The sequence below is a fragment of the Anabas testudineus genome, chromosome 9 (genome assembly GCF_900324465.2).
Source record: "Anabas testudineus chromosome 9, fAnaTes1.2, whole genome shotgun sequence".
In the NCBI taxonomy this organism is placed as follows: domain Eukaryota; kingdom Metazoa; phylum Chordata; class Actinopteri; order Anabantiformes; family Anabantidae; genus Anabas; species Anabas testudineus.
This window is the reverse complement of record NC_046618.1, coordinates 17,645,723-17,665,236: the sequence shown is the minus strand read 5'-3', so window position 1 is coordinate 17,665,236 and position 19,514 is coordinate 17,645,723. Positions and strand designations below refer to the sequence as shown.

The 19,514-nt window shown below is 38.3% G+C and overlaps 5 protein-coding genes across 5 annotated transcripts; 2 read left to right on the top strand and 3 right to left on the bottom strand.

Moving 5' to 3' along the window:
- Nucleotides 1-551: 551 nt before the first annotated feature.
- On the top strand, nucleotides 552-3,102 carry dynll1 (dynein, light chain, LC8-type 1). The gene is made up of 3 exons (XM_026343497.1): nucleotides 552-705; nucleotides 1,454-1,592; nucleotides 2,543-3,102. Exons 2-3 carry the CDS (start codon nucleotides 1,461-1,463, stop codon nucleotides 2,678-2,680), a joined length of 270 nt encoding a protein of 89 aa, XP_026199282.1. The 5' UTR covers nucleotides 552-705; nucleotides 1,454-1,460; the 3' UTR covers nucleotides 2,681-3,102.
- A 927-nt stretch (nucleotides 3,103-4,029) lies between these two features.
- On the bottom strand, nucleotides 4,030-7,287 carry rpl6 (ribosomal protein L6). The gene is made up of 6 exons (XM_026343496.1): nucleotides 7,121-7,287; nucleotides 6,945-7,043; nucleotides 6,403-6,546; nucleotides 4,662-4,710; nucleotides 4,317-4,501; nucleotides 4,030-4,218 (listed from the first exon to the last, which is right to left on the bottom strand). Exons 1-6 carry the CDS (start codon nucleotides 7,265-7,267, stop codon nucleotides 4,066-4,068), a joined length of 777 nt encoding a protein of 258 aa, XP_026199281.1. The 5' UTR covers nucleotides 7,268-7,287; the 3' UTR covers nucleotides 4,030-4,065.
- A 1,598-nt stretch (nucleotides 7,288-8,885) lies between these two features.
- acaa2 (acetyl-CoA acyltransferase 2) lies at nucleotides 8,886-14,278 on the bottom strand. The gene is made up of 10 exons (XM_026344289.1): nucleotides 14,134-14,278; nucleotides 12,021-12,187; nucleotides 11,784-11,912; nucleotides 11,202-11,318; nucleotides 10,925-11,072; nucleotides 10,635-10,810; nucleotides 10,329-10,458; nucleotides 10,142-10,212; nucleotides 9,697-9,851; nucleotides 8,886-9,604 (listed from the first exon to the last, which is right to left on the bottom strand). The coding sequence occupies exons 1-10, from the start codon at nucleotides 14,147-14,149 to the stop codon at nucleotides 9,523-9,525; spliced, it is 1,191 nt and encodes a 396-aa protein (XP_026200074.1). The 5' UTR covers nucleotides 14,150-14,278; the 3' UTR covers nucleotides 8,886-9,522.
- A 226-nt stretch (nucleotides 14,279-14,504) lies between these two features.
- mrpl40 (mitochondrial ribosomal protein L40) lies at nucleotides 14,505-17,759 on the top strand. Its single transcript, XM_026344237.1, has 5 exons — nucleotides 14,505-14,698; nucleotides 14,861-14,944; nucleotides 15,745-15,900; nucleotides 16,746-16,827; nucleotides 16,946-17,759. Exons 1-5 carry the CDS (start codon nucleotides 14,637-14,639, stop codon nucleotides 17,171-17,173), a joined length of 612 nt encoding a protein of 203 aa, XP_026200022.1. The 5' UTR covers nucleotides 14,505-14,636; the 3' UTR covers nucleotides 17,174-17,759.
- On the bottom strand, nucleotides 17,282-19,280 carry c9h22orf39 (chromosome 9 C22orf39 homolog). Its single transcript, XM_026344238.1, has 3 exons — nucleotides 19,171-19,280; nucleotides 18,685-18,852; nucleotides 17,282-18,376 (listed from the first exon to the last, which is right to left on the bottom strand). Exons 1-3 carry the CDS (start codon nucleotides 19,198-19,200, stop codon nucleotides 18,245-18,247), a joined length of 330 nt encoding a protein of 109 aa, XP_026200023.1. The 5' UTR covers nucleotides 19,201-19,280; the 3' UTR covers nucleotides 17,282-18,244.
- Nucleotides 19,281-19,514: the final 234 nt, after the last annotated feature.

Here is a 19,514-nt window from a genome sequence, read left to right as displayed (position 1 = left end):
CAGTAAGAGTTTTGTGGTCCCAGGAGTTTTCTAGAGAAGCTTTTGAAATGGGTTTATACCTTTGCTAGGTCTTGCCACAACAATTGCATCACTGTTTTCAGAGTTTCTTGGACTTTATAGCACTGTTGATGTCCTGACATGCAGGTTGAACCGTGAGACCTAACATACATATGCATTTTAAAATTTTAGACAAATTATAGGAGGAAGTTTAAGCAAACAGTGATGTTGAATATATGACGTCAGGTTGAATATTACACAAGCAATTACTTATTATGCACGTATAAGTTGTTTAACGCTACGCATATGTAATAAAAAATGGTTATTAAGAGGTCCAAAATTAAAAAAAATCTAACTTGTATTCAATTTGGCGTACACAAAAGATTAAATGACACCATGCTGAACTTTCCAGTGAAGCGTCCCCGCCACGGCATGAGCGAGTTATTTACAACGGTTGCCCTGGCAACAGCCTGTCGCAAGGCATGATGGTTCGAAATAAAATGCAGACAGAAACGCCTGAAAGACTGGACTGAACCGGCCAATGGCAGCAGGCTGTGCACTAACACCAGCCAATGGGCACATGTCTGGGCAGCAGTCTCCTACTGCTACACACCCACATTACTTTTGTGTCCACCAGTTCGCGGGAGTTGTCACTACAGGAGCTGTCGTCTCTTTAAATTAGAAAAACAGTGTACAGGAAACTAGAAGGTAAATTTAACAATCTCGCATGCAGAAATGTATAGGATGTGTCATTTGTTTTGTTTTGTTTTGAGTGTCATCCAAACGGCAACATTTGTTAAACGATTTTTTCCCCCTTATTGCGGGATGAATGGGCAGCTAGTTAGCGTTAACGTTAGCTAATCAACAGCTCATCGTCGCTGAATGTGCATGTGGCGATGTGTTGCTTGCAACCTCTTCTCCCTTTGACACAGTATTTTAGATAGTGTAGCTGAAGTCCTATTTATACCAGATGTTCTATCATTATGACAGTAGCGTGTTTATGTTGGTATCATGCTCTTTGAAGCAAATATGCCGTTTCGCTCTTTTTTCCTAACGCCACACTAATACAGCACTGCTGATTTCGCAGCCTCGTATTTTATTGTATTTTATTGTATTTTCGTTGAAACCTCTGAAACAAATTTCAGACGATAATCTCAAATGTCCAGCGTATCCATAGAAACTACGGCGAGCGCGCATCCAGGGAGCTTCGCCGCTGATGGAAGTTGTTATGCAACACTTGTAGAAAAGACTAGCTGGATATTGTGTGTCGGTTATGTAATGATTACTTCGTCACTAACTAGCCATTTTTCCTTTTATTGGCTGCGAAAAGCATCGAAGCAGTTTGCGCTTTTCGTACAGTGTCGTTTAAGGCAGTCGCCGATGAGTCCATTGTATTGTGTGTGTGCCAGTGATCCAGAGAAGATGACGAATCCTCTGCTGTTTTTGTGTTTCCCAGGGCAACCATGTCTGACAGAAAGGCAGTCATCAAAAACGCCGACATGTCGGAGGACATGCAGCAGGACGCCGTGGAGTGTGCCACACAGGCCCTGGAGAAGTACAACATCGAGAAAGATATCGCTGCATACATCAAAAAGGTAAAACCACTGCAGCCGCATCCTGCATCTCCACATCTTCAATCCCTCTATCACTAATCACTTTATTAATAAGGTTCCCACAGAGACTAACTTTATCCCGCTGACTCGAGGTAAAATCTAGTATTTCTGTAGCACCAACAGCTTTTGAATGATGTGACCCAGCATCATTCATGTTACACACCCTACCCAGTGGTTGCAATTGTCTTAATTCTTCCTTGGGGGAACCTGTTCATCTTGGACCGACTGTACTTCACAAGCCACATTTTTATCCCAGTGTTGCATTCCTGTTCAGTGCAGGGAGGGGCATTCACAATGTATGATTATCATGGAGTGAGTTTCAGAGTCTTGACTAGAGCTGTATATTTCCATTCAGCACTTCTCCAAATCTTTTAGGTCTAGGTTCTTACAGCTACAGCTTGTCTGATTTCAACAGTAAAATTGTTAATGTGGTTAGATATATCTTATGCAAGAGGTATATATGAAAACAATTATTGGATGGGGAGACTTTAACAATTTCCCCTAATAGGAAAATTGCTTGGCTTTACTGTAATTTAGCTGTCAACAATTTCAAATCCTATCACCCAGCTTAGTACTTTGTATTTTTCTAAATCAGGATATTTACTCTAAGACCTTCATAATGTAGGCAACACTTTTACATACATATATTTCCATTCAGTTGCATTGAGAATAACATGAACATACTGTGAGTGTAATCAATGCTGCTACATGTAATATTTAGTTTAGCTGCTTAGGGTGAATGAAAAGAAAGTTTTAAGTAGTTTCTGATTATTTCCCCCAGCTACAACAGTCTGAGTGCAGCAAATAGTCACTTCTGAGTTGTGATACAGCATTTAAAACCAGTGATCAAGGTGGTACACCGCTCGTTCAATGTCTTTTCTTCACCTCCAAACATGCTTGTCTACAAAAAAACATATCTTTCTCCCTCACAGGAGTTTGACAAGAAATACAACCCCACCTGGCACTGCATCGTTGGGAGGAACTTTGGTAGCTACGTGACTCATGAGACCAAGCATTTTATTTACTTCTACTTGGGTCAGGTGGCTATTCTGCTCTTCAAGTCCGGCTGAGGAAATGCATTTTCTCACCCCAGATGACCATAAATACAAAACTGACTGATTCGACAAAGGCACGTATCATTCCTTGGCAAGGGGCCGCTGCCTTTTTCTGCGCTGCTTTCTACTTTGTTCTGTTTTTGAGGAAAAAAAAACGTGGCCATGTTAAAGAGATGAAACACTTGTATTTATTTTTGTCGTTATGTTAGACATGTCATTTTTTTAATTAAAGCATAGCTGTTAAGCTGTCTGGGTCCAATTCCTGGTGTGGTCCTTTCATTGCACTATTGTATTCTAATAGAACCAGGATGTTATCCCATATGACCAGGTTGATTAGGATTTGAAATGTAAAGGTGACTTTCTGGTATTTAGAAAACAAATTACAGTATTTATGTAAGCCTCAATGACATGAAATAAAGTTGGAATTGTCAATTTTATCATATGCACAATAATCAACCTTTCTATTAAGGCACATAATGGTGTTTTTGAACATCTTCACAAAGATTTCTTGATATGCCCAGTGTGAACGGAATCACTGCATCATGCTGGCAGCCTCGTGATTTCTCAGAGGCACACTGACCTTGATAGTTCCTTTGATAAATATTTCCATAGACATCTGTGCACATGAAATGTGAATTATTAAATCAATAATCTAACTGTTCATTAGAAAAAGTCAAAGATCTGCCTGATTAATTGGTCAACCACTAGTTTAGATTTCTCCAAATCCAACTTTACCAACCATAAAGGACTCTTCTTACATTTATATTTAGTCATTTAGCAGACGCTTTTATCCAAAGCAACTTACAAGTGAGGAACAAGGCAAACAAAATCTATGTTAACTGCAATGCTAATTCTTTAGGTATTCTGAAATACTATCCCTGTAGTTAACCTTCACGCCAGTCTACTTTATTTTTGAAAATTTGTGACTCCAGTTTAACTTACAGTTGTAAATAAGAATAATGCAATGAGTAGCCATCTACTAAAACAGGCTGTCATTAGAAATAAATTAGGGTGGCTAATATTAATTTGATTTTATAGTTATGATGTACTGATTTTACATTCCCCACCCGTCCACTTTGATCACGTCAAGCTCCGACTGTAGACATTTAGGTTTTTCACTTTGATCATAAATTTACACATTTCACAACTAGCCATACTGGAATACTGACACCTGTTACATCCACTAATGATATTATGACTTCCGTACAACCTGACGGTATAAATCACTACAATTGTTTTTATTTTCCAAGTTGTGGAAACACTGAATTTAAATCTATGTTGCTCAGATGGCTGCAAGACAATGACTTAACTATAAAATGCCCAATCTATGCATTTATAAGATGGATACAAACCACACAAAAAGATGGCGTGAGACGGTGGTACTCTTTATTACAACACATTTAGAAAACCAGTTTGTGAGGGAAAACCCCACTAGACAGGCAGAAGGAAGAGCGCAGGTACCCCTTCAGCTGAGGTACTTTCTTGATGAGGGGCAGGAGCTGTGAGTCAACAGCCTTCTGGTCCTCCTTCCTCTGCTCTGTCAGCTGGTACTTCTGCAGAGGGAGAAGCAGAAGAAAACCAGGGTCGGGTGTCAAATTCAGGTTTTATGTTATGCACAGTACAATTTGAGACAATATCCAAGTTAGCTCACCTCCTTTTCTGTATCAAAGATCTCTCCCTCCTGGTGACGGGGCCTCCTCAGCTTCTTCTTCTTGAAGTAGGCGTCGTTCAGAGTTTTGGGGATCTTGACACCAGAGATGTCCACCTTGGTGTTGGTGGCAATGACAAACTTCTGGTGAGCCCTGCGCAAGGGAACTCTGTTCAAGGCAAGAGGGCCTAAAAGTGTGCAAACAGGAAAAAAAAGAGGAGACAAACAAGTTTAACAAGAGGAGCATCTCCAACACTTTGCTTGTTTCTACCATTTTGAATTATGGATGCTACTGAAGTGGACAAAGATGTCAAGTAACCAGAAGCCTTTCCACAACAACATCCTTACCGGTGACAAGCAGGAGACCACTTGAGAGCTGCTTCAGGAACACCACACGCTAAAAAACAAAACACATCACTGTTACAAAGATACTATCTTCGGAGTGTTTTTGTACTAAAAAGCTCCCAATTACCACATCAACACATTTTTATTTAACTCAAGTGTGGAGCTCAGAATAGGTAACTTATAGTGTGCCATTTAAATAAGACAATTTAATAGCTGCAGCCCACTTCCATGCCAAGTCATTTAGACAGAGGGGGAAAATAAAACAAAAATCCATCTACTCAACTACAAAAGGTATTCCTGATTTTAATCAAGGGGAGTCTCTGCCCATCAGTCTCAGTTAAAACATTATTTAGGTCAGTCACTGCTCAAAGTATGTGTGGGCACACTCTCGCTTCCATAACTTGCCCATGTAGTGTTTGAGAGTGGGTGGGAGTGACAATGTCTGTGGTACTGGGGGTGTGTGATTACAGTGATGCGTCTAGAACGCTTTATAAACCCACAATGTGTTACTGCAGCAAACTGATGAACAAAGATACATAGATCTGATCTGGATTTAATGGATTATGAAATTATTTGAATTATTTTAACAAATGCTCGTTATGATCGCTTTGTACGGCAGTTATATTCAATACGTTTTAATAGTTTCAACTTAACACTAGATATTAATGTTGGCCTTTGTTAGCTTTAGCCTTTAGCTAGCTAATCAACATTACCATGTTTTCAGTCACACTGCAATTAAATCTAATAAAGCCCTGGAACTAACCTAGTAAAAAAGAGGAAATGGCTATTAAGAAAAGTCTAAATAATTTGCAGGAGTCAGGAAGCCTCTGTAAATGTCATGCGTCTCTCTATGTTTTCCTGCCGGCTGTGTATTTTGAGATCACCAATCTTAGCGCTCTCCAGGTGTTAATAAAATGCATCATGGTAATAGTGCATGCATTCGTCATTTTTACTGGTATGTTCAAATGAAATGTGAATTATTAAATCAATCTGCCAAATAATTAGGAAAAAGTAAAATATCTGCCTGATTAATTGGTCAACCACTAGTTTAGATTTCTCCAAATCCAACTTTACTAACCATAAAAGACTCCTCTTACTGCAATGCTAATTTTTCTAAGTATTCTCAAACACCATCCCTGTACTGTCCACTTTATTTTTGAAAATTTGTGATTACTCCAGTTTAACTACCAGTTGTAAATCAGAATTGATGCAATGAGTATCCATCTACTACAACAGGCTATCATGAGAAATAAATTAGGGTGACTAATATTAATTTGATTTTATAGTCATAAAATTTACATTCCGCACCACTCTACTTGGATCATGTCAAGCTCCGACTATAGACATTTAGGTTTTTCACTTTGATCATAAATTTACACATGTATTTCACAACTAGCCATGCTAGAACACTGACACCTGTTTAAAATGTTTCATGACGTAATTACTGACAGGCCTAAATAGATACCCTAAATGTTTTAATGAACTGATGGAGAAATGGGTTTATATCTGGATCAGAATGTACCTTCACAAATTACAATGGCCAATTCTTGTATATGATTTGACCTTAGGGTCTAAAAGGTTTAGTGCACAACTGTTAGACGGTAAACAGTTTTAGTCCAATTAACGCACATTTCTGCTCTTAAACCCAGACAAACTAGTGCACCACCTATGGCATTACATCCTGCAGACACTTTCCTGAGCTCATTCACGCCGTTATGAAGACAAGGCCTACAAATGGTCTCACCTTTCCACGGTGGCGACCAGTCAGCAGAATGAGGACAGTTCCTGGGGTAATGGTGCTGCGCAGCTTCCTCTTGTGCTCGCTGAAGGGCTTCTTTCCATGGCTCTTCAGTTTACGAGGAACATCCTCTGTGGGGTAGTAGCGGGGCTACAAAAAAAAAAAAATATTTATTTTATACTTTGATTTTCATGCACCTGTCTCAGCTGATGAGACATGTCATTTTAATTAATACAAGCCAAATTCAACCCCACTGTATTCTAGACCAGAAAACGAGTGTTTCATGCAGGGTGTTAAGTATTTGTGTTTTTAAAGTAGTGATTATCATGTTGACGACATTCAGTTTGCATCCTCTGAAATGCTAAAGTACTGAGGACAATGTACACTCCCTACAGTTTTAGTCAGACAACTATTGATTTGTCTGAACATGTAAGCAGCTTGTATATTATGTATGTATGTATATAGTGTTTTACTTTGTATCAAGGCTTCAGCTGCCAGAAAACAAAGTCCAATCTAAAGGGAAAGACTAGTGGACTAGTATCACTCACCATCTTGCGAAGCTTGACAACACGAGTGCCTCCATTCTTGTCTCCTCCAACAGCCTTCACAACGGTGGCCTGGGGTTTCACCTTAAGCTTTTTCTCAATCTGTGAAGTAAAGCAAGTTTAATATACATACAGCTTGTTTAATCAGTCATTTTGTAGAGTGCCCGATCTGCCCCTACCTTGGTCTCCGTGGTCTTGGTCTTCCTCTTGTACATGGCCCTACGGGCGTACATAGCGGAACGGGAGTATCGGCCAATACCCCGGGCCAGAACCGGGTTCCGGCTCCCGTGCTTCTTCTTGGCAGACTTCTTGTCTCCCTCTGCCATCTAGCAGATTACAAAAGTGGTTAGTACGTCCAATGCAGCACTGTCATGTGTACTAATTCTGCCATGCAATGTTAACCGATTTGATTTATTATGGATAACCCTTAAACAATAATATTCCAGCGTTGCCGAACAGTACACTTTATACTGCTCTACAGTACCCTGGCCCTGATTTCAACTACTGGAAAATGGTACTATATCAATAACTAGAACCTTAAGGTAAACAGTAATCCCAGTCCATGTAAACATAACAAACAATATTACAAATCATGAAATTCGTTTGGTTGGTTGCTAATGGAGTCATCGCCAATGCAGAGGAGGCATGACCAGTAACGCTGGGTAGCAGTTAGCACCACAGTACAGTGCGCGGTGGCTTTACCGGTTACCCAGTTTTTGTCTAAAATGACGGTTTTAGTGTTTGGAAGGAACATTTATTAGTCTATGAAAGCGAAATTATATGACAACAGCGCAGTAGATCAGCGAATGACAGCACGTTTCAATTAGCCAACTAGCTAACGTTACAAGTTGCACGAAGGCTAGCCGGAGGCCTAGGTCTGCCGACACACAAACTGGTCATTATTACAGTAACATGACGGTTAATCATGGTAATGACGGCGTCTACAACATTGTCTAAATATATTAATTCATCTCGTGACATTTGGAGAGTCTGATTTTTATTCTGTAACACAGATGAAAACAGATCTTATTCCTACAGTAAAAGGAAGGCAAGGCTTTCTTACCTTAGCTATGAAAAAAGACCGACATCCGGGGATGTTACGTCTATATGGACGCTGCGCGATGACGTTGACGCACTTGCGTCGTATTTCGAGGGTGCGACGGTCCTTGTAGTCCTAAGTAGAGTTCTCCTTTATTCTCACCGTAAAATCTTAAATATATTATATATATTGTCATAATATAATGACAATGGTACTTGTTTTTAACAGCTAATATTCTCCAAGATGTGTACAGTTAATTATAGTTGCTTCAGTCTTCAGTTTATTTCCGCCGATTGTTCCTATAATTTGTGAATTTAGCACTATTTAACACTCGTAAAAACTGCAAACAATCCAATAATAATTGTAATAACTGCAAAATAAAAAAACAAATGTTAGTATGATTATGTGAAGCACGTATGATGTATGTTATTTTTTCATATTGTACTTACTATAAATAGTATAATTAGTAGCTGCTGTATTTATTGTGCATACATACATCTATTTACTCATATTCCTCTTTTTTGTATTGGTAAAATATAAAATAATATAAATAATAAAAACTACAAAAGGGCTGATATTATCCAAACACAGAATGGTAAAAAATTTCTAGTACACAAATGCCCAGCATAAAGTAGTAATCAGCAATAATTTTTTTATAAACCCATTTCAAACACATGTAAATCAGTAATCTAAGATCAAAGGCCACTTTACTAGATAAAACAATATGAATATCTTCTGCGGCAACAGTAAAAAAAAACAGAGAGCAGTAAATGTGATTTGTTGATACACTGTAATTAATTCAATATAGTAAACCTTTTTAAGGTCTTAAGCCATAAAGACATTAAACTATAAAACAAGTGGACATCATGCAAGCCTGTTAAAAAACAAATAAGCTTCTGTCGAAGGTTGCTTGTGAAAATTTAACTTGTTTTATTTTCAAAATTTAGTACATCGAGATTTTGTGACACAGAAATCAACACAATCATTTTAATTGAAGCCATGTCAGACATATTTTCTGGCAATTGTAATCCCAGATAGAGGAGTGACACTGAATATTTTAAGGTGATCATCAGATTTCACAGTTAAACCTTACTCTAACTGAAAACAACTGTACTTTGTGAAGTAATAATATGGCACATGGGTTAATGTTACCAAGGAACTAACTCTGTATAACAGACAAACAGACTCTTGCAGCTCTCTGGTAAAATTAATTATAGATCATAATCAGGAGCTGGCTTCTCATCTACACAAAGCTTCTGAGGCACCACTCTACTGAAACATTCATTGTACATTGTTGTATAAACAGTAAGAATTAACAAGAGTAAGCAACACAAATGAGTCATGTTTTTTATATACCAGGCAAAAAAGCAGTTTTTTGTGTTAAGAAACCATTTGCCCTTTCATGTGTTGGTATAAAAGAAGAAAAAAAAAATCTCTTTTTAACATGTCAACTGTATTTTAATTTATGCAAGTGGATGGCGTGTGTGTGTATAGGACATTCTTCTACAGAAATTCTTCTGGTACTGGCAGCTTCAACAAATCTTAGCAACTCTGGAGGATGATGGCGATGCCCTGACCACCACCTATGCAGGCAGAACCGACAGCGTACTTGCCTCCTCGTCGCCTGTCAGAAACAAAGTTTGTTATTCAAAGTTACTTACTGTGCTAACAACTCAGTTGATGTACTGCACATATAATTACTAACGACTAAGCTACCTGAGTTCATGAACCAGGTGAGCAGTGATGCGTGTTCCAGAAGCACCAAGAGGATGCCCAAGAGCAATAGCTCCACTGTTAACGTTGCTTTTCTCTGGATCCAGTCCAAGAGACTTAGCAACAGCCAGGTACTGAGGGGCAAAAGCCTCGTTCACCTATACAAAGCAAATTACATCAATGGCACACCTGAGTAATCACCATCATCATGAAGTAAAACAGTACATATATGACATTCAGTAGTTGATGTTAACATTTCCAACAAGAACATTTACTCAAGTAATTTAATAATGACTAATATCTGGATGGATATGCATAATGTTGCAAATCCATCCAGATATTGTATTGTATTTGTACCTCTGCTTGAGTAAAACACCTTTTCCACTACTAATGAAATGAATAGCATTATTTCAGATAAGGAGAGTGTTTTTTTCCACTATGAACAAACCTCCACAAGATCCATGTCGTTGAGAGTCAGACCAGCTTTTTTAAGAGCTCCTGTAATAGCTGGAACGGGGCCTGAAACAATGAAAGGAAACCAGACTGTTTTAGTAAAAGAGATCACAACAATTTATTAATAAAATAAAATAAAAAATCCTTTTTTTATTAATCTCCCCAACAACTGTGTCACTCACCAATTCCCATAATGCTAGGATCACAGCCTGACACATGGTAGGCCACAATTCTGGCCAGTGGAGTGAGCTTGTGCCCATTCAATGCGTCTTCACTTGCAATCACCACAGCAGCAGCTCCATCAGACACCCCCTTAAGATCAGAACAATACTGTTAGTTATATTATAGGTGGCACTTCTTATAGCAGAAGTTGAAAACAACATGAATAAAATGTATTTATTTATTTTCAAACTGATTAACTATCTTAGGTTGGGAGCAACCATCAAATGTTATGTTCAATGTTATCATCATCTCTGGCATAAACTTACGGAAGCGTTGGCCGCAGTAACCGTCCCATTCTTCTTGAAGACAGGAGGCAGTTTGGCCATCTGTTCTAGTGTGGTCTGAGGACGTGGGTGTTCATCCTGAGCCATGGACACCTTGCCTTTCTTAGCCTTCACCTCAATGGGAGCAATTTCTGCTGTATAGTAACCAGCCTCATGAGCTGTAAATAAAAAAGTCAAGTTACAATTGAACAAACTGGAACTAGAAAGAGAATTCACTAATCTTGAACAGACAATGAAAAAAACAAGGTATCAAAAGCCGAATCCTGCCTTACCTGCCTTCCACCTTTGTTGTGTTTTGTAGGCATAGTTGTCACATTCTTCTCGTGTGATCTGGTATTTCTCTGCCAGGTTTTCTGCTGTGATGCCCATTGGGATTTTGACGTGCAGGTCAGTCAGACCCGCCCACAAAGTGTCCTCTAGCTGTCAGGGAATTGAGCAGAGGCATTACCTTTGTGTTAAAGCTTCTAGAATTTAATAAAAAAGCTGTATCTACAGCCACCTCATAGCTTCTGGGGATTGGGAAGCAGACGACAAAAATCAAAAACAAACCTTAAGGTCGACTCCAAACTTTGTACCAAATCGTATGTTGCGAACAGCGTATGGGGCCTGGCTCATACTCTCTGATCCCCCGCACAGAACCACCTCTGACTCCTTCATGCAAATCTCCTACAGACACACAAAGTAACACATTTTTGTTTTAAAGCACACATAAAGACAAAAAAACACATAAAGGCAGGACTCCAATTGGCATTTGTGAAATTTTGTACAGAGCATGTTGTGCTCCACACCTACACCTATCTACTATATACAGTACACTAAGTATTCCCCTCTCCCCTAATATTTACCTGTACAACCCTCATATTTTTCAGTTCTTGCTGACATTGCAGAAAGTGTGTGTATAAGGTTGTGATTTAAATTATACCTACTGTTCTCTCCATCTACCTTAGGCACTACTCTTAATATAATGCAGTCCAGTACAAGAAGATCTACAACCTGAATGCTAAACCATATGATTTAATTAACACTGCTATGACAATGTTGACAAAAATTATGTACATACGTATACCTAATAAAGTGACCACTGAGTGTACAATATAGGGTTTATGTTTTTGTCCTTGGTGGAGTTCTTACTTGAGCACCATTGATGATGGACTGGAAACCAGATCCGCACAACCTGTTCACCGTGAACGCAGGCACTGGGATGGGAACGCCACACCTTAACCCCACATGACGTGCAATATAGGGTGCATCAGCTGAGCTCTGAAATTAGTAGGGCAGTGAGAAACGAAAAAAGTGAGGACACTAGTATTTTAACTTGGGCTAATTCATGCAATGTTCCTCGCGATCAGACTCTGTTCAGTTGTGTACCTGCATGACATTTCCTACGATGACACTGTTTACAAGTTCTGGTGCCACGCCCCCTGCAGCGAGGGCAGCTTTGGCTGCATGCTCAGCTAAGTCTGTTGCACTGTGATCCCTCAGCACACCACCATAGGTTCCAAATGGAGTACGCTTAGCAGCTACAATAAATACTCCTACAAGGCAAAGAAGAATTTTAGCACAGCGACAAAGAGTTCACACCACCCACCCGTGAGCTGCAGCTAGATTTACAGGGGCGGTACACACTGCAGCGAAGATTGGCACAATACACTCATTGGGAGACGGTATTAAAGGGAAACTAAATATCAGATGCATCAAATGGTACTACAATATAAATGTTCAATCCTAAAGGTAGGAATATTTCTCTCACACGCAGACTTGTACAAACAGTACTGGAAAAAAAATCTGAAAACAGACCTTTGATTAACAATGTGGATCAAAGTTTATTAGAATCTGTCTTGTGCAGTTTTGTGTCGTGCAAACTTTTAAAAAATAAAAATAAATACATACACAGCTAACAGATGTGATCTTTGTCTTAAATCCTTTGTCAACATACCTTTTAGTGTCTAGTCAGACATGGCACTATTGATTATTGACTGTGGTACGTGTCAAAAGGTGCAGGATGGACATGGGACTGTTGGCTAACCTCTTCCATGACCTGCTATTGCATCTGCACTGCACTTAGCTTTACTGACCTCATAGTAACACTTGGCACGTTAGAGAGGTATGTTTAGTATTGTGCAATATGTTGTGTTGTTTTAGACACTACACAGTATGTCAAAAAAATGCAAAATATGCAAAGTGGACCAAAAAATTAAAAGAGCGAGTAAGAGGAAAGCAAAAGGATTAATGAAAGGACAATTAAATAAACTAATATTTGAATAATTAATAATTAAGTAGATTTACACAAATAACTATTTAAGTTTTGAGTAACAGTATGGTATTTTATTAGTTTAGTTTTGTATTTATAATCCAGTAATTAATTCATAACGGACTAGTTATTATTTAATATGTTATAGCACACTGACGTTAATGACTCTATTTAGAAATTGATAACTCGGTTATTTCTACTTTTCATACTTTTAGGAAGTGATACTGCCCTAATGAAAAAAAAATAGGTAAACACATTGGCAACAAATGTCAATATGGAATTGGTGTGGACAGAATTTACCACTAAACTAACTGAATTTTAATTGTTTCATATGACACTGAGACATGAAGGACCTGCAATCAATAAAAGTACTGATCTCGGCATCACCTGGTCACCTTTTACCTACATTAGAGTAACATCATATTCAGCAAATGTTTCACTCTGACCTGACATCATACATATTATTACCTGTTGTTACCTGAACAGTTACATATATTATTATAATTTCTTTTAGTATATTGTTTTTAGCATTATAAACATTTAGGGAGTGTTACAGCCAGAATGCCAAAAATAAATACATAGGGATTATTTAAGCATCCATATGGTTAAAAAAAGGTAAGCTATAAAGCAGGGATTTCTCTTTTCAAATTTCCTATTTCCTAATATGGTATTTCTATATCTGTAATATATAACTCATTACCATACTCGACTGACTTGTGAATAAAAAAAAAAAAACAAACATATTTATCATATGACATTATTAGAGTAAAATATAAAATCATAACAAATTAAAAAACAAACATTTTCAGCTTCTCACAGCACCAGTAGGGTAAGCACCAGGTAAAGTAACTCCCTTAGTTTTTATGTGTCTATAATTACAGAGTTTACTCAGATGTTTATTTCTTATTTTATATATAAAACCTATTTTATAACAACTCGCACACGGGAGTTGCTCTCAATAAAAAAGCTGTTAACGTCAGTGAACTTGGCACCATCTTGTCACCTTTCGCCTATTTTACTGTAACCTTAGGTTCCGCAAAAGTTGCGCATTCTTCTCACATTTATATCTAAATTAAGTCGAGTTTACTAGTGAAGCAATTATCTTAGGTGAATTACTGCAATGCAAATATAAAAAAAACAAACACATTTGAAAAGCATCAAAGCGACAGTCCGCCAGCATGCACGTCTGATTTTTATTAACCCAGCTTGAACCTAAACGTATTTGTTTACCTCTGAGAAGTGCCATGGCGCAGGTTCAACAATCCACCACCGTCAGGATCAAAGTTTTGTGTGAGATGTTGCTGTGGATCTGGTTCAGGTCGTGCTCAATATAAAGGCTGACACAGCGGCGACCTTTCGCCCAAATAAAGCAGCCGCCAACTTTTCGCACGTCAAGTAAGATTCGCTACAACTGCAACACATCAAATCAATATTAAGCCATTATTAAACCTCTGAAAATATTTGTATGTCGTAAATTGTTGTTGCTATTAGCTTTATTTTTGATGCACCGTCTATTTAACCCCGGCTATTTAATTTTCAGCACATAAAAAGTACCTGAAAGTGCGAATGGTAATCAAGTGACGCCATCTTTCTGCGCCGTTCTCGCTCAAAACGTCATCTTCCCCTGCCAGTCAAGCAAGGAGACAGGCTGTGATGTGTGACTATATGTGAACGTTTCAGTTTTTATTTTACTCCGGTTATGAATTTTAAGTGATACAACACACAGTGACAACATGTCTATAGCTTTATCGCGCTGTTTCTGCAGGGTTTTATCCCAGCAGGCCGTTCCGTCGCGGTAAGTTTTTGTAATATGAAGTGAATTATGTGTGATAGCTAGGTGCTAGCTACCTGCAGATAGCTGAAATAAGGTTATACAGTTAGTTGAGAAATGCTGCTGAAATAACGCGGGTCCTGCAGGTGTCGTGTTGTAAATTCGTATTGTGTTTGTTGTTTGTAGCTTCCTGTTGGGAGAACATCGCCATGCTGTAGCGAGTCCTTGGCTTGCACCAGTGATGACGCTGAAGACATCTGCCCCACTGAGGTAGGATCCAGGCTGCATTATGCAAATACAAATCCTGCTGACAACTGAACGTCGAAAAAATACTATGAAAAAAAATTAATCGTGAACTTAAAAGAAGTTATATATGCCACTAACACAATTTGGCATGTGTTTCCACCCCATACCTGGATTGTAACTACCAATCTGGTGACTGACTAAAAGTGACTCTTAACATCTTTGTTTTACTTTTATTTTTTTACTCGACCAATGGTCCAGAAATCTACAAATGTGTAATTTACAATATAAAAATGTGTCATTTAGAAGTAATGTGAGTTTTCTCAGCTAGCTTTGATTGCGGCACATATTCGCTGTGGCATTGTTTCAATGAGGTTTTGCAATGTCGCAACATTTATTGCCATCCGGAGTTGCATACATTTTTCACCAAGATCTTGTATTGATGATGGTAGAGTCGGGCCGCTGCACAAAGATTCTCAGTTGGGTTAAGGTCTGGACTCTGTTTTGACCAATCCATGTGTGAAAACAATGTCATGCTTCCTGAACCACTATTTCAAAATCAGAGTCCAATAAATCCTGGCATTGTCATCTTGGAATATGGCCATGCCATCAGGGAAGTAAAAATCCATAGATGGAATAACCTGATCATTCCGTATATTCAGTAGTCAGCTGACCTCATTATTTTAGCACAGAACTTTGCTGAACCTAGACCTGACCAACTGCACCAACCCGAGATCATAGCACTGCCTCCACAGACTGGTACAGTAGACACTAGGCATGAAGGGTGCATCTCTTCATTTACAAAATTTGGCTTTGTTTTTTATAAGAGCGGAGCCCAAAAAGAAAAAGAAAGTGGATCCAAGGAGGGAACAGATGGCGAAAGAGCGACTGAGGAAAAAACTGAAGAAGCTGGAGAGGGTCCCACCTGAGCTTATTCCAATAGAGGACTTCATCACTTCAGTCAAATGTTTGGATGAAACAAGGTACAACTCTTTTTTTGTCTGTGTTCTCACAAGATCTGATTTGTTTTTAGGCATAGTCAAGCCACCTGCAGTGCTAGATGGGTGGGCACATACATGAAGAACAAGGCTGCTGTCAATATTTTTCTTATTGTCAACAAATACTACAAAAACATAAAAACAGATGAAGTATTGAATCTTTGGAAAAAGACTTCAGATGAGCAGAACTATTAAATATATTGAAATATATCAGTAAACAATGGTAGTGGTGGCATGTGGGTTTCTATCACAAAGACAATAAGAATAGAAAAGCACCAGCTACATCTTTTGTTTCTTGATGTTTAGTTGCTGACCAATAATACCAGATTTGAGTGATAAATGAACAGAGAAATATGTTCTTGGTTCTGAGTTGTAGCACTGTCTGGAATTGGAGTCAAGCTGATTTGTCATGTTTTTGCCTACTGAATCTTTAGTCGACATTGTAATGAGCAGCCAACCAAGAGCTGGAAATTTGAATTCTGTAACCAGGCTTAGTCTGACAATCAGATTTTCCAGACACTCATTACAGTCACATTAAAGTTCAAAACACTCATACGTTAAATATGATTTATTAAAACAACTCAGATTAAAAATAAAAATCTTAACTCTATCACAACCATTGCTGTTCAACAAAGTAGTTTTAAGAGTCTTTAAGCCCTGAGCCCCCCAGCTCAGCAGCATGAGAAAGCTAATTCTCATTATAATTATGCAAATATATATTTTAGAGGCATGCTTTTAAGCAAAGTTTATTTATTGACTGACTTTATGTTTATCACTTCCTTGCTGGCTTAGAAGTGATAAAAATTGGTGTTTGTTACTCTCCTACAAAGGGAACGCTCCACACCAAAGCTGTCATTTGAGGAAAGTGAGAGAAGAGCCCATTTGCTGAAGGAGTGGAGTCGATACAAACAGGTCACCACTTACCACACCTCCATTACTACAGCTTTTGTGGAAAATGAAGCTTCTGATGTCTGTTTTTCATCATGTGAAGTTTGTGGGTCATATTTTATGTGCTAACCTGTTTTTGTAGGGGCAGCATGTGGCTGAGGTTCAGGCTGTTAAACTTGCTCTGGAAGCACAGAGGGAAGCACTGGAGGAGTTGAAGCTCGAGTCTGAAGAACTGTACAAGGCAGCACTGAAGCCAGACCCACTTCTGTTTCCCTTGACTCGCGAAGGTCCTGCCTACACACCACCGAAACCTAAGTATGAAGCTCCTGATGGTAAATACAATGACATCACTAAGGTTTACACACAGTGATGGTCACAGCACAGTTGTGGGTACTGCCTTTCTGTTTATTTAGCTTGTACATGATTTCATGGAAATGCATTGTGTTGTTTCTCTTCAATCACACTTGTTAAGAAAAAATAAATAAAAATGATTTATTATCCAGTTTGTACATAATTGAGCATTTTGTATTATTGAAGCAAAATCAGTAATTACATATACAAACAGATCTGTATAGGTAGAATAATTTAGCACGATAGTGTGTCTGCAACTTTAAAAAAAAACTTGATTGAAGATAAATCAGTATATAGTGCTAATCTGAGGCAAAACTGTGCACAAAGTGCAGGTTCTTTCTAATGTATCATCAGTTGTTAACATAGCTCATATACAGTCATGCAAAAGTACGATCTCAATGCTTTTTTGTTTTTGTGTAAAAAACATAATAAAAACCATTGTCGCAGCAGGTCTTAGTATTCTGTAAATACAACTTCTGACGAATAACAACTTTTCCCACATTTTTTCATTAATAAAATGAAGCAAAAACATAAATAATGGCACATTGGGGAAAGAATTGTGTGTTTGTCTGAGATTTCATGGCTAATACTATGACCAACTATGATCAGATGTTTTTTTCATTATGTTTTTACACACACAAAAAAAAACACAAAAGAGGAGGTACTAACCTTTGCACGACTGTAAATGATTCCCAGTTATCAAATGAATGGATTTTCTGGCATCCTAAAAAAGGTTCATGCCATAATCTGACCTGATTTTCTCATTGTCAAAAAGAAAACAAAAAACAAATACACAACATTAAATAAATTTACAATGAGTTAAGTGAGAATCTGTGCTTCAGTTTCATGAAATTTTATAGATTATTTGACGGGCAAAAAAAACAAACAAAAAAACTGCATACTCTGAAGTCATATTTTAATTTACTGGTTGAATGGGTTCTGTTATCCACGTCACTGACCACTAGATGCTGCCACAAGAGTGATGACCTGTTTCTCCAGTACATATTTCAAAAGAATATTTAAATCCATGAAAGGGAAATATTGTTTCACTTTGATTTAGCTGCCATTGAGAACAGGCAGAAGGTTAGGTTCAGAAGTCCTGAGGTTTTTCCTGGTTCAGGGGCATGTGCCAGTCTCTGGGTGGATCTTGTCTCAGTTTCCATACTGGGGTGAATTTACGCTGCTCTGCCACTCTGTTCCTTTCACTCCTCTGTAATGCTTCCTGTAGAATAAACATAATAAATTGTGAGTTTTTTGTAAAAGTGATTTTTATACAGTCATAAGATACCTCAAGCCAGGTCTTAAATTATAATGTAACTGATCCAAAATGTTAATTGTTTGTTAATTGACAGTGTTTGACATTACACTGAAAACTGATTGTTCTAATAGTTCTGTGAATAAACGGTTTATTTAATTGTCTTGTTAAAACAGGCAAAGAGACAAAAAAAAGCCATGTTTACGTTTTTTCAGTTGTATGCTAGTAACATCTAAGGTTTTTAAACTATGGACTCCTATGCAGTAGTTCAGTACCTTTACATCGGTGCCTCTGTGGTTCTCCCACTCTCTGCAGTTGTTGTAGTCCTCTTTCCACTGCTCGCAGGACGGGAGAGTACCATAAGTGTAGTAGTAATGGAAACGATTCAACAAGCTTTTGCAGTGTTTAAATTCACTCAAGTAGTCACTACATGCACGAGGTGGCTGTGAGAACACACAAGAGGAGAATAATCACCAACCTAAATTTATACCTTCTACAGTTACTAGTAAATGACAACATCTTTGCCACTCCAGTAACAGTAGTGTCCTTTATTTTAATGCTAGCACTGTTAACGTTAGCTAAGCTACCAAGCTAGTTAAGGTTACTTTGGCAACGATAGCCGCCTTGCTAACGTTTTGATTCACATCTAGCATACTTCACTCTTTATCGAGTGTATCGGGACCAAAGCGGATTAACTTAAATCAAGACATTCCGCCACGACAGCAACTCATAATGTAATTGTTAATGTTTTGATGAATTACCCTCCACGGTGTTTTTCCAGATCTGTCCATTGCTAAAGTTAGTTAGCGTTAGCTGGGGCACCTTACACGACCACTTCCGGTGCGACTTCTTTTCACAATAAGAGCTCCACCATGCCCCATTAGTCAATACCCTTCCACTGCACCTCACCAGGGAATGATCAACGAAACACCAGAGTACTAGATTTGATCAATACATTCTGCTAATGCCTCACTGTAAGTTTTTGAGTAAACATATTTGCACAGAACAATCACTGATTGATCTCCTCCATTGGAAAGGAAGGATCTTTTCTTAGGTGGTGTGAGCAACAAAAATTATTAAAGCAAGCAAAACCTTTTTCTGTGTT

What these genes read in the sequence shown, in the direction of transcription:
- dynll1 (XM_026343497.1), top strand. Translation starts at nt 1,461, where the DNA reads ATGTCTGACAGAAAGGCAGTCATCAAAAACGCCGACATGTCGGAGGAC. An exon ending in TCGCTGCATACATCAAAAAG is followed by an intron (nt 1,593 to 2,542) that starts GTAAAACCACTG and finishes TCTCCCTCACAG; the next exon opens with GAGTTTGACAAGAAATACAA.
- rpl6 (XM_026343496.1), bottom strand. Translation starts at nt 7,267, where the DNA reads ATGGCAGAGGGAGACAAGAAGTCTGCCAAGAAGAAGCACGGGAGCCGG. An exon ending in CCAAGACCACGGAGACCAAG is followed by an intron (nt 7,044 to 7,120) that starts GTAGGGGCAGAT and finishes TTTACTTCACAG; the next exon opens with ATTGAGAAAAAGCTTAAGGT. An exon ending in TGGTCTCCTGCTTGTCACCG is followed by an intron (nt 4,502 to 4,661) that starts GTAAGGATGTTG and finishes GCACACTTTTAG; the next exon opens with GCCCTCTTGCCTTGAACAGA.
- c9h22orf39 (XM_026344238.1), bottom strand. Translation starts at nt 19,200, where the DNA reads ATGGACAGATCTGGAAAAACACCGTGGAGG. An exon ending in CTGGAAAAACACCGTGGAGG is followed by an intron (nt 18,853 to 19,170) that starts GTAATTCATCAA and finishes GTGTTCTCACAG; the next exon opens with CCACCTCGTGCATGTAGTGA. An exon ending in ACAGAGGCACCGATGTAAAG is followed by an intron (nt 18,377 to 18,684) that starts GTACTGAACTAC and finishes TTTATTCTACAG; the next exon opens with GAAGCATTACAGAGGAGTGA.
- mrpl40 (XM_026344237.1), top strand. Translation starts at nt 14,637, where the DNA reads ATGTCTATAGCTTTATCGCGCTGTTTCTGCAGGGTTTTATCCCAGCAG. An exon ending in AAGACATCTGCCCCACTGAG is followed by an intron (nt 14,945 to 15,744) that starts GTAGGATCCAGG and finishes GTTTTTTATAAG; the next exon opens with AGCGGAGCCCAAAAAGAAAA. An exon ending in AGTGGAGTCGATACAAACAG is followed by an intron (nt 16,828 to 16,945) that starts GTCACCACTTAC and finishes CTGTTTTTGTAG; the next exon opens with GGGCAGCATGTGGCTGAGGT.
- acaa2 (XM_026344289.1), bottom strand. An exon ending in CCATCATCAATGGTGCTCAA is followed by an intron (nt 11,319 to 11,783) that starts GTAAGAACTCCA and finishes GTGTGTCTGTAG; the next exon opens with GAGATTTGCATGAAGGAGTC. An exon ending in TTACTGCGGCCAACGCTTCC is followed by an intron (nt 10,459 to 10,634) that starts GTAAGTTTATGC and finishes TCTGATCTTAAG; the next exon opens with GGGGTGTCTGATGGAGCTGC.